General features: G+C 53.6%; 1 protein-coding gene across 1 annotated transcript; it reads right to left on the reverse strand.

Moving 5' to 3' along the window:
* Nucleotides 1-11,451: 11,451 nt before the first annotated feature.
* Nucleotides 11,452-16,866, reverse strand: FOXA1 (forkhead box A1). The gene is made up of 2 exons (XM_067295596.1): nucleotides 16,528-16,866; nucleotides 11,452-14,016 (listed from the first exon to the last, which is right to left on the reverse strand). Exons 1-2 carry the CDS (start codon nucleotides 16,597-16,599, stop codon nucleotides 12,754-12,756), a joined length of 1,335 nt encoding a protein of 444 aa, XP_067151697.1. The 5' UTR covers nucleotides 16,600-16,866; the 3' UTR covers nucleotides 11,452-12,753.
* Between the last annotated feature and the right edge of the window lie 860 nt (nucleotides 16,867-17,726).

Genomic DNA, 17,726 nt, shown 5'->3' on the forward strand with positions numbered 1-17,726 from the left:
ACTACCTTTCTTCTTCTGAAATTAAAACATTTTGAAAAGGAATGGCTCCTTTCCATTAATGTCTTTCCTAATTAATGTACACTATAGCTTTTATTCTATTCCAGCCCTTCTAGAACGGAGGCAACACATACAATGGGACCTAAATTTATGCCTCAGAAAACATACTAATACATACTAACGTCTTGCATGCTACCCGAGACCAAAGTCATTGTGAAAACTGCCAGTGTAGTAGACTGAACTGGAAATGTTTTGGTTTCTCAGATCAGTATGTATTTGCTAAAAGAGTTCAGGACTATTATGTGAAGAACCCGCACTGTCAGACGATTTGTGAAAAAAATATCGTCTACCCTCTTTATTTTTAAATTCCTGGATAAATTCTAAAACTTAAATATACATTTTTTCATAACATCAAGATGAGGCCGAAAACACATACAGTTTTCCTAAGTTCCAGAAATCCAAGCAGCTGCTAAAAAAATATTTACGTGGCTCTTGCAGTTTCATCATGTAAAGTGCTGTGCATCTCCTAGAAGCATTTAAAATTGTTATTATTTAATTAGGCGTTATTTACTTTATTATTATTATATTCCGGTAATTCCACGTGGTTTGTAACACAGAGTAAAAAGGCAGTTTTAAAGAGCTGATAATCAAAGTCTTAAAGTATCTCATAAGGCTCCTTCTGCCACTAAGGTGCTTCCAGCCTCCGTTTGACTTGAGTGTGGCAGAGGCCCACGCAATTGCCTCCCTGCGGGCCTGTCTCAGCGCAGCTCTCGCCTTGGTGTTCTTTGAGTCCATTTGTATGTGTGTGTGTGTAGGTCCAAATGAAGGAAAAAAGTCACCAGTATGTCGGTCTCTCCAAATTCTTACAAGTGGCAGAAGGAAACCCCTCTGGTTAATCTACACCACAGAGAATGGAAAAGTAGGAGTGATGGGCAGCCCAGAGCTCCTGCAGCCCTCCCTCGGCATCCCTAGATGCCTGGTTAGCCTCCTTGGCTAACTTAGCGGTGTTGGGGGGGGTGTGTGTGTGATCTCTGCTGGCTTCATCCTTACAGCAGGAGTCGAGAAAAGATGGTTTCAGGGGAAAGAGAGGCAGTCGGATGCTGCTTTCGTTCACTAGGACATTGCTGTGCATCTCTTGGCTGCCTCCTATCCGTCTTGGTTCCAAGAGGGTTGCGCACACGCGGATGTATGTTACACTCTCGCGTGCACGCGTTTTCCACTGCATCAGCATATAAGTGCCTGATTTTTATTTGGCTATTTGTTTATTTTAAGGGGAGCACGGTGTGAGCAAGCAATTCTCCCCTTTACTGTTGCCAAAAAACACCGGAGCAAAGACAGGAGAGGGGAGAGGCGGGGAGGGGGAGAGCGGAGGCGCCCGGCGGAGATGCGGCCGCACTCCCCAGGGGAGCCGCCGCCGAGGGGCGGCCCCGAGGGGGCGGCGGACGGCAGCCCGGCGTGACCCCCCCCCCCCCCCATCCCCGGCGTTAACCTCTTTGCCACAGGCCATCGACACGGTAGTTTCAGGGTAGGCTGAAGCTGGCGGGTCAGAGTCTGGGGTCTGCTTGTCTTTGGATTTGTTTCCAAAGGAGGAAAAGTTTTGGGGTGGCTCCGTGCACGATGTATTTGGTTAAACCCTCCGCTGAAGTAGGCTGGATATTAGTATGCGACCAGCTGAGATGCAGAAATAAAGGGTGATCTCCCCCGGCCACCGGCCGCCCTGCTGAGGTGGAGGACGAGGGTCGGGCCCGCGGTGACGCACCGCCAGCTCACAGCAGCGCGTTTCCCAGCCGCTGGAAGAGAAAGGTGGTCGCCGTCCTCAGCCTGGGTGGGTTTTACTATTTCTACTCGAATTTGGCATATTCCAGTGACTGCAAGAAAAAAAAAATCAGTGGTTAATACAAGTGAAAACAGTGCTTTGAAATCCAGTCGGTTTCATTGGAAATACGGGCTGGTAAAAATATCCACAAAGCTTCCTTCAGTCTCTGCTTGCTAAATCCTGATATTTTAAAAACTGAATTATGTTTAATTTGGCGACTCTCTTATGTTTATTTTATACTTAGCACTGAATATTATTATATACAACTTTCGGCTTGGAAGTGATAAAAGGTGGGAAAACCTGGGCAAATTTAAAACAGAAAGAAATCCAGGGTAACTAATGTCTGACTGGCCCATCGGGCTGGAGATGGTGCCATGGTGCCATGCCCTGCCTTTTGCTAGAAAGAACTTTGGCATGGAAGCAGGATCTTTGTTGCCTAGGAATTAAGTTGTTGCTGCTGCTTATTCCTTACCTGAACTCCTAATCCTCTGTTTGTGCTACAGCACAAAACAAATTATTTCTCATAGACCAAAGGGCTCCCTTGTAACAATTAAAGTCTATTGTGTAAAAGTATAAATGACACACTGATCGTTAAGGTAAGCTGCTTTGTAAAAAGTAATTCTTGGACATTAAGTGTGTGGTCATTTAATGTATACTTTGAAGAAGTCATCATGCACAAGGAGGTAAACTGCAAACGCAGTAAAATGCTTAGTTAGCCCGTTAACGTATATGTTCGGTCTAAACAAACGTCAACGGGAAGGATATGAAGTTCGTTCCTGCCTCTGCAGAAGACAAGAATATTTTGCCACCGCTTTCCAAAGGAACAGAGACATCTTTTTTTAGATTTTTTTTTAATTCCTTAAAAAAACAAACTCACACCTCCCAAATAAAAATGCCCCCCCTAAGGCACTTTACAAAGTGGGAAATATCCTGGAATCCTTGAACCGCGGACTCTGCTGAGGTCAGTGCAGTCTCGGTCCACATTCACTGGGAAAAAAACAAAAAAAGGGGGGAGAGAGCACCCTTCCCAGGGAATGTTTAAAAGGAGGAGTGTGGATCCACATAAACCAGTCCTGTCAAGGTCAGCTTTGCCTTGTGAAAAGAAAGGCAGTAGGGTCAGCGTTATTGTACATGAGGAAATCCTCACGGGGGCTGGAAGAAATGATCTCTCTCCTTCTTTCTCTCCCATATGGCCAACGTGTCCCTTTTTCGGGCAAAACATCCACCGATGGGATTTCTTGTTGCAGTTTAGGGTTCCCGGGTCCCAGAAGCCGGGAAGGGTGGGTGGGCAGAGAGGACTCGTGGTCCCCGCAGAGGAATTTGGCTCTTGGGAAGTGGGGCGAGCCCCGGAACAGCCTCGAGAGGCCTCTGGATCACTAATATATTCTATTGATATCCATCCATGTAATGGCCAATGCATAAAAGACACCCGCTACCCCGGAAAAATAGTTTTGAAGACACCATTTACAAGGTCTGACAGACACTCCGAAACCAGACGATAAGAGCTAAGCCTCACTGCTCCTTCTTTCCTGCCGTAACACCCAGCTCCCCCCACATGCAGCCGCTCAACCCCGCAGGCAGGAGGGCACTGTTCCCCGCCCCCTCCCTCGACGGGGTCACCGCACTCACGCACACACTCGTGCAATGACTAACGTGTGCGTGTGCATATGAGTATGAGGGGGCACTTCAAGGACAGCTTTTTCCTCTGCCTAACCCTAAACCCAGACCCCATTTCCACACCCCCTCTGCTCTTTCTTGTTACCACAGGCTCAGCTGCCCGGTAGTAGAGGTGAGGCCTGGCGGCCCCCCGAGCCCCCGAGCCGGGGCACCCCAGCGCCTCTGCTTGCAGCCCAGGCCTGTCCCCAGCATGGGCCGGCCCTGCCCCACTGGGCGCCGCCGCCGGGGGGAGGGCGCTACAGAGCGCTGCGCGGTGCTGCGCGGAGCTGGGGCAGAGCGCCCCGCCCTTTGCACTATCGACTTTCCTGGAGAAAGGGCAGGTTTCGCCACCGATTCCCCCCGGGAGCCCTGCGGAGGCACCGACGTCGCCGTCGGCCCTGGGTTTGGCTCTGCGCCTTTCCCGAGCGCTCCGCTCCGCTCCGCGGCGCGCCCGCTGCCAGCTGCGGTCCCGCCAGCCCCCCCGGCCTCCCGCACCGGCGTCAGCTCCTCTGGGCACGGCCTGGAGTGGCTGGGGAGTCCGGAGGTGCAAGCGGACTCTGTGGCAGCGCGGACGTGCGCGCCGGGGTGCGCATGCACATGGGAAAGAGGAGGGAGGTCTGTCCCTTTAGCCCATCTCCCTGCGGCCGCGTGTGCCTACGCCCGCGCGGGCAACGCGCACCCACGCCCTACCCGCTCAGGGCCCCGTAATCCCTCGTCACACACGCAATGCCTTATAACCACGCATTGCCGTATTTTGCTTGGCTTTGAAAATTAGCCTGTTTGGATAACATCCGATGGAAAACATTTACGCTGGAAGCCAAACACGCAAATATTTTAATCTCTCATATTAACAGCGGTTTTCCAATCGGTTGATTTTTTGTGCTCGATTATTTATTTATTTGTGTGTGTGTTATTCATTCATTCGCTCCTTCATTCATTCATTCATTCATTTTCTCCTTCATTCATTCATTCGCCCATCTTTTGCCCTCCACCGACAAAACTGAATCCGATGGTAACCCGGACTGTTCCTGTTGTCACTGGAGGCGCCAACATTGGCTGAGTTTGCTTGCACGCCCGTTGCCCTAGGCTATGTTGGTGTGTGCGTGTGCTGCTGAGAGACCTCACCGCGGTCCCTGCTAGGACACGCTTCTGCGTGTCCCTGCGGTCCACGATGGTGGTGGTGCGTGGGGGAGGTGTTTCCTCGTTTTGCGGGTGTGTGCTTTTGGCTGTTTCACGGATCCCGTTTTATGCTGCTCCTTCTCCCTGAGGTCACCGGCGGGACCACGGGTGCCCCGGCTGCGCCTCGGCACGGGCCGGCGGCCCGAGGCCGGGAGCCTCCCGCTGCCCGGCCGGCCGGGGCGCCCGCCAGCAGCCCGGCCGACTCGAGGGGCTGGATCGGGGTGAGCCCGGCAGGTACCCGAGCGCGGGGGAGCTGCGAGCGGGTCTCGCCCGGCGCGGGGCCATCCCGAGGAGGGAAATGTCAAGAACCTCTAAGCCAGTCGGTGTCGTCTTGGCCGGCAAAGGGAGGAATGCGCAGTCAGACCACCAACATGCCTTGATCCGTACAATGCACCACTTAATACACTTCTGTATTTTAAACTGCTGGGGACCCCCTCCTTCCAAGCCGATTTTCGATATAGGTGTTTTCTCATTCCCCCCTTTCCCTTTGAAATGCCCCCACCCCCCTTACCCTCCTGCTCCCTTTCTTCTGAGCCCCGCTCTCTAATTCTAGATGAGTATTACTTTGCTCTTTTCGTTGGCCAAGCACAATTGTGTTATTGGAGATAATGAATTCAATCCCCATCAAAGAGTATTAGGAGCGCCTTGGCCCTGTAGTGCCTTTTTCAAACTGGGAATGAAAGGCAGGGAGAAAATTCTCTGGGTAGCCTCCGCGATAGCAGCTTTTGAAGTGAAGGGAGGAGGGCATTGTTGTTCACATTTTTGTCCATACGGCTGAAGAAAGACCGGCGGCTTTTGATGAGAAGATGAGAACCGCCTCGTAAATTGAGCAACAAGTTAGATGGCAAAGTCTTACCGCTGCATACTGCCTGTGGATAGCATATGTCCCGCATTAATAGAGGCTCAAGGGAACAATTGCCCGGGGGGTGGGGCGGGGGAGAGCTGTGCTGTGCACCGGCTAACGGCTCTTTTTCCCCTTCCTCTCTGGACATCGATGCCCCCGATGGGGGTGTTTTTAAGGGAGCCTTGAGAAGATGCTGCCTGGCTCCTGGGCTGCTCGGGTGTCCGCGGGGCCGAGCGGCGCGGCGCGCCGACGGGGAGCCGCTGGGTCCCGGCCCGGGGCAGCGGGGCGCCCGCTGCCTCTGCGGTCCTGCCGGGCTCCCGCTGGCCCCGGCGGGACGCTAGGTCCGCTGCGACGTGTATTTGGAGACGAGGGCACCCCCGCTTTCGAAACTGGAGTCTTTCTCTGTTTTCTTTACTAAATGTGGAGCCAGGGGCTTGGTTTTGTTGCATTATTTTTTTTCCCTTTCCATTTCATATAACGTAGTGACATACCTGTAGGTTGTAAAGTACTTCCTTAGATAAAGCTAGCAGGGAAAGAACAGGGAAAACGTTTGTTGGTCACATCAGATAACCTTAGAACTAGAAAACTTGTTGCATACATTTGAATAAGTTTAGACATGCTCTTATTCCAATCTCCTGCCCCGCAGTTCAAAGATTCTCCGCCCTCGGGACTTTATTATGCTAAAGAAGTCATTACTAAGAGTCACTATGGAGAGATCCCGGTTTTCAGAATGAGGCCCACCTCCTAGTTACCGACATGTTTACATTTTCCGCCGGTCATAACCGGAGGAAATGTGTGTTAGCAACCTGCCGGGCAGGCTCTGAGAAGAGACGGAATAAAGAGGGAAATATATTTCAGCTACTGCGCAGTTGATTGCAAATGTAGATGATTCACTGGGGAGCACTTAGAAGTCTAGGGCCCAAAGGCAGTGTTTGCCGTAGAAATGGTTGCTGCAGGCGGACTAGATCCTGCTCCCAGCGCCAGCGGCTCGGCGGCCCTGCCGGGGTCTGGCCGGGGCGCGGCGAGACCCCGGGCTGGCCGGGCTCCGGCGGCGCCTGCCCCGGCCGCGTCCTGCGGGCGCCGCGCGGGGGAAATCACGGAGGGGCGACACGCAGCGACGGGGGCACCTTCTGAAGCCTGCGGAGGCAGGGCGAGGGGTGCCAGCCCTCCGAGAGCACCCGAGCGAGCACTCCCTGTCTGACGTCTCGTGGCGAAGGGGGGCCCCGTCCATGAGAGGGAGACGCCATAGCCACCTGAGCGGGATGATTCCTCCCCGGGATGCCGTCGGGCTCGGCATCCCTTCACTGCCTTGAGGTGTCTGAACCAGGCTGCAAGCAGCAGTGCAGTCACCTCAAACAAGTTCACCCGGGCATTCCTGCCCCTCGCTACCCGCCGGGGCCGCTGCCCAGCAAGGGCGAAAGAGGGGCGTCGCAAACCCACAGCCACGGCTCGGACCAGAAGTGCGCGAGTGCCGCTGGTTGTCCCCCAGCCGCCGGGGAAAGCTCGGGGCGCCGGGGCCGGGCGGCAGAGCGGGCCCGGCGGGGGCTCGGCGCGGGCGGGGGCGCCCCGCGCCGTCGGAGCCGCGCCCCGCGCCCGCGGGGGCCCGCTCCCGCCCGCCCCCGGCTCGCCTCCGCCGCCGCGGCGTCCTCCGCGGCGCCCAGTGCAGCGGGGACTTGGCAATATTCAGGGTTCAGCCCGTGTTCCTCCTGCTGGCTGGGAAAAGACTTAAATAATAATAATAACGGCAGCAACAACTACAACAACAATAATAAATCCCGTTCTGCTGGCAGCTCCCCTTTGAATAACGAGCAGGCATATGGAGCTTTCGTGAGAAAACTGGATTACTAATAAGTAAGCAGTAGTGGCAAAACAGCGAGGAAAAACGGCGAGGAGCTTTCCCTAAAAGAACCCGTCCTGGCAAAACCCGTTTGACCAATGCTCCCGCGGCAGAGACGGCGTTCCGAGAAATGGTCGTTTCAATGAATTGAGCTAAATATAGGAGTCTGGGGATAGGAAAAAGCGAAGAGGTTGCAATTTTTTCTTAGAGCCAAATGGATCCTGTCGGGAGGCTACATATGTTTTAAATTCTAATGACTGGAGACAAAGGTGAGGGCTGGCGGTTTGATCCGTCCAAAGTTCAAAGATCTGAAATCTCAATAAGTTTCTGTTTGAGGTGAAGGGGAGAAACACAAACACCATGGCACGGCTTGGGCCAGCAAGTTGCAGTGTTTGGGAGTGAAATGCGAGGTTATTTACACTAATCTGTCCTTAACTGCTACTTTGTCACAATGGGCAGAATAATTAGTAGAAAATAACCAGAGAGAACAAAGGCAGGTTTTCTTCTTATCGCCTTCCATTTTCCAATCTTCTCTTCCCTCAAATTGCTCTGCAGCTGAAAAGGACCTTTCGACCCTGCAAATTGCAGAAAATGTTCATTCGATTTTTATTAGTTATCATTCTGCATTTGCTAGTAGACGGAGGAGCCTGGATTTGCATTAAGGGGAAAAATGACCCCTTTTACAATAGCGCAGTTGGCATTTCAATAATCAGACTAATTGCATTTTTATTTTAGCTATTAACCACTATCCAATATTTCCTAATACAATATTGCAGCGTGGGAGTTTTGCGAAGACTTACGTGTACTTTCCCTACCCCGTCATTCTCTGCACACTATTGTGATATGATTTTTGCCTGGTCATTGTGTGTTGCGTGTATTTCCACTTGTCTCCCATGGAAACAAATACATATTAATTATATATATGTTAATATATACAATATATTTAACTATATGCCTCCCGAGAGAACTTTCCATCCCGTGTTTATATGAGGATAATTTATTTCTTCACTAATTCGAATGATCGACCTGAATGCACACCAAAAGTGTATATTTATCAAGTTTCTGTTTTTAAAATGAAATATTTTTTCAGAGTGATTAAACGCGAATACACACAGACATATGCCTAGAGCTCGTCTTATCATAACTGAAAAGAAATATTACTACGTGCATTATTATCGCAATTAAGTGTTTTATCTACAATACCGCTGTAAAATTAAAACAAAGTCAATTGCTCTTTTAAAAGCTAGTTGGAGTTACAGCGAGGGAATTCATCTATTTCGGGTTTGTGTTGACGGACCAGTAACCATTCAAATATTCAACCGCTCCTCAACATTTCAAAACAATATTTGAAGCTAAGCCAAAGGCTGAAGGGTTTTTTTGCACCGTTCTTTTAGGATTTACTTCTATTTTATTTATAGTATTATATTTCATGGAGAAGAAACGACTTTTTTTTCCTCATCTTCCCGTCCGGTAATTTTAAATAAATTCCTTGCAATAAATATTCTATCTTCTATTGTTTTGCTACTGTAGATGTCAGTATTGTCCATTCGGACTAGGAAAACAGCCTGAGGGGGGTGTTATTTTATTTCCCCTCTTAATTTGGGTAAATGAAATTGGATTTATTGCGTCGACTCTCCCGACCTCAGGAGAGAAAGCGCTTTTAGGAGGTGCTAAGGGCCAGGGGCCGATTCTGCCCGCCGTTGCCGCGGGGAGCCCGGACGCCCCAGGCAGAGGACGGGGGGCCGTGCGGGTGCGGGCAGCGCCGCCAGCCCCGCCGCCAGCCCCGACGGCGCCTCGACGGCCCCGCGCCGCCGCCGCCGCGCGCCCGCCGCGGCCCGAGCCCCGCCATGCAGCCGCGTGGATCCGGCGGAGAGCCCCAGCCGCCCTCCGTTACTCCCCGCTTGTGCTTAATGACGTTAAATGAGCCGTTTTCGCTCCCTCGCACGTGGCTGATTGGAGATAATTGCCGTGCAGCAAAAGGCGACGTTGCCGTGTAAATCGCAGCGACGGCCGGAGCGTGCGGCCGGCCGGGCCCCCCTTGCCGGTGTCCCGGGTCTGTCCCGGGCGCGGGGCTGAGGCGCCACCTCTGACACGGGCCAAGCCCTGGTCCCCTCCTGTCCCGTCCCGTCCAGTCCATCCTGGCGGCATGGCCCGTCCGCCTGGAAAAAGCTGCTCGTAAGCTCCCCTCTGCATATTACCGGGGGCGGGGGGTGTCTCCTCACTTTCTTATGCGATCCTACTTTCAGTTTATTTTTTCGCTACTGCTAGGGGCACAGGATTAAAGCGCCAACGCCGCTGCTAGGAGTGGGACAGAAAAGAGGGCATTTTTCTCCTCTCTGTGGACTTTCAAGTCTTAAACTGAGCACGGAAAGATGCATTCGCTGCGTAAGGGACCTTCGTTTTTTTTACATGAACCATATCCCTTTTATGTCAGTGGATCGTTTGGCCACGGAAGCCACCATTTGCCTACAACAAGAAAGGGAAAGAATATAGTCTTGATGGCGGGTGGCTATGGGGCGCAGGCTGTATCCGTGACAGGCTCCGCTCTTTATCTACGAAAGGTTTGGAGCCGCGTCGGTCCGCTTAAACCCTTTAATTACCCACGCCTCGAATATTTCCATTACACACGGTCTGTGCTCCTCAGCTGATATGTGAAACCTGCTGCCTTATCGCCGTCGGTCGATTGATATTTTCGGTGTGCAAGCCCAAAGCATTAAATCAATGTCTCCGCTTTGAAGAGGCATATTCTCTATAGACTAGTCCGTGGAAGACAAGTGAAGTCCTGCTTAAAACGGGCTTCATCCTGTCCTGATTCGCACGAAGCTGCCTCTGGCAGAAGAAGTGGGACTTTAAATAGGATCCACCTGCCTGGACTTGGTGCCGAGCAACCTGGAGTTGCTCCTGGCTTCAGGGGGGTTTACTGATGTTTGGCAGATCAAAAAATCTAGCGGGCGAAGAGGCTGCACAGCCAGGTCATGCGACAGGCGGCTCAGCCCGCTGCCTCGTGCAAACGCCCGTCTCCCGTGGCCGCGGGCGCGCAGACGGCAGCACCCGGTAAGTCCCCTGCCTCACCCCGCCACCGGAGCGCACACAGGCAGCAAAATGCCGGGCCTGCCTCCGGCTCACCGCAGGGGCCGTGTCCGCACTTCTGCCACTCGCTGCCTGGCTTCCAGGGGCCGATCCAGCTGTACCTACGAAGCCCGCGGCAGAGGGGCTCTTGAATATTTTTCTTCCCCTTTTCGCCGGGTAGTAGTGTTCGAGGAACCTGGTTGGCTGTGAGATTTCTGGGACGCTGGCTTGTGTTTCTTTTTTTTTTTCTTCGACCCTTACATTTAGTTAGTCGCCGCTGTCCCCAGCCCGTCAGGAGGCAATTATGTGATAATTATGAGAATTACACAGCTCTTTTATCTGGCGGTCTTGCATGAAGGGGGCTGACCACAGTGAAATCTGTTAAACCCCTCGCGGTGATGCCGCTTGCTGGGGATCAGCGCTCGCCAGCGCGGCCGCTGCTCTTATCGGTGTCAGCGTGAGCCGGGGCCCGCAGGCGGCAGGAGGCGGAGGGCAGCGCGGCCCGGCGCTGCCGCGGCCAGGCGGAGCAGGCGCTCCCCTCGCGTGTCGCCCCGTCGGGCGGCGAGCGGCGGGGCCGCGCCGGGGCCGCGGAAGACGGCGGCTCTGGCCCCCTCCGCAGCGCGCAGGGGAAGGGCACTTCTAACGCCCCACCGCAAAGCACCGAGGAGGCCACGCAGCCCTCGGGTGGCGTTTTTTCCCCTGCACGGTGAATTAAAAAGACAAATCCACGGCTGCCACCGCTGTTAAAGCACATATACATCCCGTAAACAGACGGAAAACGTCCGCACATGCCCCTGCAGACTCTGCGCCCTGCGCACACCGCGCAGCGCTGCCGCAGGTGGGCGCGTGCCCTGCCTGCCCGCAGCAAAGCCGCCCCGGCCCTCCGCGCAAGCTTTGCCGTGGAGAGTATTCGTCCTCACAGCCGCCCTTTGGTGCTACGTTTGATTTACTGCACATGCCAGCGTTTTCCTTCAACCGCACAAAAACCACATTTTTTTTGAAAGAAAACAGCTGAAATCGTTCATTGTTAACATTTGATTTATTTAAATTCCTTAACTGCGAATGATCGAAAACATACTTCACGCCTTAAATTCTCAGTTATCGTTTTAAATCAAAATATTTTTTCAATTACAATCACATTTATAAAATTAACAAAATTTCTTAAATTCACGTGTAATTCTTTTTACTGTCATTTAAAGCAATTTCCAGCTGTAAAGAAAGAAAAAATATAAACCATGCAATAAATTAAGAACATTGAGACAGCGAACAGGAATAATAATAAAACCCGTCTGGCTATGCTAACACCGTGTAAAACTGTGGAAAGTGCATTAACACTGGATGAAACAAGCTAACAATGGCGATAATTAAACGGCCACAACAAATTTTGGGTGTGGAATTTATTAAGTCGGAAAAGGAGAGAGTGAAAGAGCTCCCCTCTTTTCCTTAAGTTGGTTTAATAGTCAATGTTTTCCGGGGGAAGAGGAAAAGAACCTTGTTATACATATGTAGTTCTAGGTGGTATACAACGAAAAGACACTGAAATTAAATAAGCATGTCATCCACATGTTGAAGAGAGTTCCTGATGAATGGGAATCTTCAGTAACAGATGGGAAGGAAAAGAATACCCAACTGGCTGTGACCTCTTGTAAATTTATATTACATCCCAAGAAAGGTAACACTTGGAAAAAACAAGGGTCGCATCCTGCACTCCAAAGCTCCAGTTGGTCCCCTCGGGAGTGCAGGATCCGGCCCGCAGCATCTGGGTGTATGCGGGTTGTACTAGCCGAAGGTTTATTTTGCAAGTATCAAAAGGATGAACCTAGAAAGTAAATAGTCCTCTTGTTGCTTAGAGATTCTCTTAGTGTTTTGCTACTTCACAGCAGTATTGTCCTTCAAAGCCTTTTTAATTAAAAAAAGCCTTTAACGTCTACTCACTTCTTCATCTCCGTATTGTTAAAGTATTGCCACATACCTGTAAACTTACATGAGATTATAGAGCACAGAAAGGGAGAGGGGGGCTGGGGGCGAGGTGGAAAGCACAAACAAGTAGTTTACAAGCTTAACAAATTTTTCTTCTTTTTAATAACATCCTGCAAAGGCTATAGGGATCTCCGTGGAGGGGGGGACGGGGGAGGTAGGGGGTATGCACAATAGGGACGCGGTCAGCTTTGCAGGAGGTCGTGTTGGATAATAACAACACACAATGCGTTGCGAGACAATTATAAAGTAACAGTCCTTTGCACGCAGCGTGCGGAAACACATCGGTTTGTCGCAGATAGAGGGAAAGGGGGGCAGAGAGGGAAAGGGGGAGAAGCCGGGGGGGAGGGGCTCGCCCCGGGCGTGCGGGCCGGAGAGCTACGAGGTGTTTAGCACGGGTCTGGAATACACACCTTGGTAGTAGGAGGGCTCCAGGGCCGAGGGCTCGATGCTGCTGCGGCCCGCCATGGAGGCGCTGCCCAGGGGCAGCCCGCCGGGGAGGCTCGCCCCGTAGGAGGAATATTGCAGCGCCTGCTCGTAGGCTTTGAAGTCCAGCTTGTGCTGCTGTTCCGAGGACGACATGAGGTTGTTGATGGAAAAGGGGTGGTTGAAGGAGTAGTGGGGGTCCCCTTTGAGGTGAAGCTGGGGTTCGTGGGCTAAGGAGTGAGGGGGGTGTGGGACGGAGGCCAAGGCGGGGACGGAGCTGATGGTGGAGGAGGTGGCCGAGGCCGAGGTCTTTAGCTCCGTGCTCGATCCGCTGTGGTCCATAGACTGGGGGCTGGCAGACGGGTTGGAGCTGGAGAGGGAGGTCGCCGTGTCCAGCTGTGCCGGTTTATTGTGGCCTCTATGCAGGGGGGAGTTAGAGCTGGAACTGGAGGCCCCAGCCTGATCTTTCCTGCCCTCCTGAGGGGTTTTGCTGTTCGCTGGCTTCTCGCACTTGAACCGCTTTTGCCGGCGGAGGTAGCAACCATTTTCAAACATGTTGCCGGAATCGGGGTGCAGGGTCCAGTAGGAGCCCTTGCCGGGCTTGTCGGGCGAGCGGGCCACCTTGACGAAGCAGTCGTTGAAGGAGAGCGAGTGGCGGATGCTGTTCTGCCAGCGCTGCTGGTTCTGCCGGTAGTAGGGGAAGAGGTCCATGATCCACTGGTAGATTTCGCTCAGCGTCAGCATCTTGCTGGGCGCCTGCTGGATGGCCATGGTGATGAGGGAGATGTAGGAGTAGGGCGGCTTGGCGTGGGGATAGCTCCGCTTGAAGGTCTTGGCGTCCCGCGTCCTGCCCAGGTTGGACTGCGTGTAGGCCATGGGGCTCATGCAGGGGTTCATGCCGCTGTAGGGGCTGAGCCCGTTCATGGGGGCCGGCTGGGCCGACATGGTGTTGATGCCGCCGGGGCTCAGCGCCGTGCCCATGGCAGCCACGCCGGTCGGCATGCCGTTCACCGGGCCGGCGGAGCCCGCCGGCATGCCAGCCACGGCACCGGGGCTCAGCCCGGCCCCCAGCCCCGTGTTGGCGTAGGACATGTTGAAGGAGCTGGAGGTCATGTTGCCACTCGTCGTCATGGTATTCATGGTCATGTAGGTGTTCATGGTGTTCATGGAGCCCAGCCCCGAGTTCATGTTGCTCACGGGCACTGAGGAATAGGCCTAGGGCAGCGAGACGGAGAGAGGAGATTAGGAGAGAGGGGCAGGCAGAACGCCCCGAGACCGGGGCCGGGGCCGGGGCCGGCCGGGTCCCCGCGGCTCCGAGCTGCCGGCTGGGGCCGGATCCAGCCCTCCGCTGACGCTAGCGCTGCAGCAAGAGCCGACCCTGCCTGTCCCGGCTAACGCGCCTGGCAAACTTCTCCCCCGGGGAAACCTTTGGCTTCTTCGGCACTCGTGAAAGCGCTTCCCAAAATCCACGTGGAAGGGCCGCTGGTGGGATGAAAAGGCTAATTTATATTTATGAGCATTTATAAATATCAATATACCAAGAGGTTTCTCGGACCGGAACACGCGCCCGTTTCACCGGCGGGCCAAGGGCTTCCGCCCGCTCGGCAGGATCACCGGGATGCCAGGGACAACCGTCCCTCTGAAACAGCTCCGCACCTCTGCAGAGCCTGGCTACGGGCTTTATCAGTCCCGGAAGAAGGTTTTCTTCCTGGATATTCCCGCGGTTTTGCTCATTTTGTGTCCCACCTTTCTAGCTAAATATTAAAACTCATCGGAATATTGGAAATTACTGACATACCCTCTCCGTGCCAAGACGAAATTCGTCTGCCTGAACTTTCTCGGCAATAATGTCACACATCTCCCCTCTCCACTGTGAATTTCAATTTATTTTCTTGCACAAAATATGATAGTGTCTTGTCACAAAAAATGAAACAGCTCACGGTCGCGCATTTAATCTGCCGAAAGCTTCCCACTTCTACGCATTTTCTATCAAGTCAATCTTTCATTTAAAGTTAGAAAAACTTTCCCAAAGTACGAAAAGCCGAAACTTTCCCTGCCCTTGATTTTCCATTATCACCTAATGTGCATAAATTGTAGCACCCTTACTTCTAACAGAACGGTTACAAAATCCAGAACCGGAGAGCCTGAAAGTGTGCTTCCCAGTACGGCATCTGATTTAATAAGAGGGGAAAACACGTCGCAGATGTATTCCCAGTTTACCTAGAACAAAGGCAAAACGGCTAAGGAAAGGATGTTTAGCGACGGCTAAAAAGCCACTGTAATATTTGGTAGTATTTACTACAAATTCTACGGGCTTATAAATACGATTTTAATTTAATAATAATCATTTGAGTTCGTAGAAAGGGGATGGGTTTCCCACACGCCATCCATGCAATGTTTTAAATTAAATAGTGGGAGACGAGAAAAGATTGAAACTAAAAAATAGCAAATGAGAGGGTCGCTTAACTTTATGTTCGTGGATAATGAGTATAGCGAGGATAAATGAATGTGGAAACGACATATAATTTAGATTACCCTTATTTGCCCTTAGCAGACTTTTCTCTATTAAATTAGATGCCAGTAGGGTGATACGTATCTGCCTGTGCACGCGCGGCCCTGCGGGTGCTGTGCACGAGCCCCGGGGAGCAGGGACGAGGCGTGGGGACTGTGGAGCCGTGTGTCCGTGTGTGCTGATGCAATGCCTGTGTGCGCACACCTACAAGCCCGGCTTGCTAGCACACTTCCTTAAAACGGCTCCTTCCTCGTGCGTTAATCCTCCGGGTTTCTGGCGGTGCTGCTAAGCGCTGACTTCTCCCCGGGAACCCGATTTCAGAGCCGCATCGGCACAGTGCAAAACTCGGACCCCCGCACGGCCGAGGTTGGCTCGGGGGGGCGGCTCCTCCGCCCAGGGCGGAGGGCTCTTCCCTGGCCCTCTCCTGTGCCGTAGTTGTTGGCGTTTGGGCCATTTCTCTCCGTTCCTGTGCACGGTACTGTAAATAAATGCGGCGGCCGGAGCTGGCTCCGGGGGTGCCGCGGTGGCGGGGAGGGGGCGGCCGGGGCCGGGGCTCCCTCCCGGGGCCGCTCTCCGCAGCGCCGCCCGCCGGCCCGCGGCAGCAGCGCACGCCGCAGCCAAGCCGTCCTGAGAAGTACGAACAAACGGCTTTTTCCTTCCTTCCTTCCTTCCTTCCTTCCTTCCTTCCTTCTTTCCTTCCTCCTTTCTTCCTTCCTTTCTTTTGGCCCCCCTCGGACAGGTGAGGCCCCCGGCGGCGGCGCGCAGGGAGGCGCCGGGCCGGGGGGCGGCGCGGCGCGGCTGGGTCCCGCTCGCCCCTCGCCCGCGCCATATGCCGGGCAGGAGCCGGCGCCGCGACTCCTCTGCCCCGAGCCAGGAGTTTGCGGAGCGCTTTGTGCGCGCCGAGAGCGCGGATTTCGCCTTTCAGAAGAGCGCCGGGGCTGCCCCCGGCTCCCGGCAGCCCCGCAGGCTCGCAGCCGCCCCGGGCTCGCCGAAACGCCTCCTGGGGCTCTCGGAAACCGTGTGGATTTCCTCGGGGAAGCCTGGCCACCTCCAGGGCTGGAGGGGGGGAGGCACGTTTGCGCTGGCAGGATCTGGAGCGCAAACTGCTTCATCCGATTGCTGCCCCCCCCCCCCCCCAGATCCCCGGCCCTCCCCTCGACCCCCTCCCCCTTGCAGAGGGGCAGCAAAGGAGCCAGACCCCGGGATTCACTCACCTCCTGAGTGTCGGCGTAGTAGCTGTTCCAGTCGCTGGTTTCATGCCCTTCCATTTTCACAGTCCCTAACATTATGGAGCCAACCTGCCCGGTGTAACCATCCAGCCCTCTTGCAAGCGAGCGACGGGCAGCAGGAAAAGAGCCCGAAAGCCCGACCTAGCAGGAAGCCAGCTCTTAGGAGGGGAAGGGGGTGCTGAATTCTCGTCTATAACAAGCCAAAAAAGAGGCAGGGAGCGGTGTGGGGCGAGACAGTTGAGAAAGTGAGGAAGTGCCGGCTGGGATGTGAGTGGAGTTGAGCTGATGTGGATCTTACGTCGCAGAAGTACCCACCTCCTCCTCCTCCTCTCCCCATTTGTCCGCCTCACAAAGGCGTTCGCACCTACAAAGCCGGAGATGCACCTGCAAACAAGGCAGTTCCCCTCGCCTGCAACTCCCCCCGGGGCGGCACTTTATTTGCAAAGCAGTGTAATTGGTTTAAGCTTGTGGGGAAAGAAGGAGAGACGGAGGTGGGAGAGGGGGAGAGCACAGGAAAGGGGGGAGGAACCCACCCTTTCAGATGGTCAGGACAAATGCTAGGAGGGATCGGTGGAAATTAAATGAGGTAGATAAGGGAAGTGCAGCCCCCTCTGAATAGAATGCAAAAGGCCATCCAGCCTTAAACCCCTGAGATTAGGGGCTATATTTACTAAAGTCCAGTAGATGCTCCTTTAACTTGATGCTGGGACGTGCTCCAAAGTCCCGAGTCCTGCAGTCAGCATGCCTCCCCCCGCTCACTTCAAATCTAGTAACTGTGCCAGGTACCTATCCGGGCCCCAGGCCCCTGCCGCGGCCCCCGATGCTCCCGGCGTGCTCCAGGCCAGGGACTGGACTTTGGCTGCAAGCAGAAAGGCTCGGCTCCCAGGTCCCCAAAGCCCCGCATGGGCTAAATCTCGTCCTTAAGACTGGGTTGCCGGCCTATGTATATGATGATGATGATGGTGATATTTCTTTTCTGGTGTTTTACGTTTAGAAACCATGTGAGTCACAGCGCTGAGACATAACATTAGAGCCACGCAATAAATGCGGACAGAGGCTTGAATGCGGATCCGCTGATATTAACCTCCACTTGGCAAACATCAGGTGAGTCACTGGAACCATTTTATATCTTTACAGTGGAAAGCCTTCAGCCCAGAAGGCTTCTTTGGAGCCAGACACCCAGG

This window comes from Apteryx mantelli, chromosome 4 (assembly GCF_036417845.1).
Source record: "Apteryx mantelli isolate bAptMan1 chromosome 4, bAptMan1.hap1, whole genome shotgun sequence".
Taxonomy (NCBI): domain Eukaryota; kingdom Metazoa; phylum Chordata; class Aves; order Apterygiformes; family Apterygidae; genus Apteryx; species Apteryx mantelli.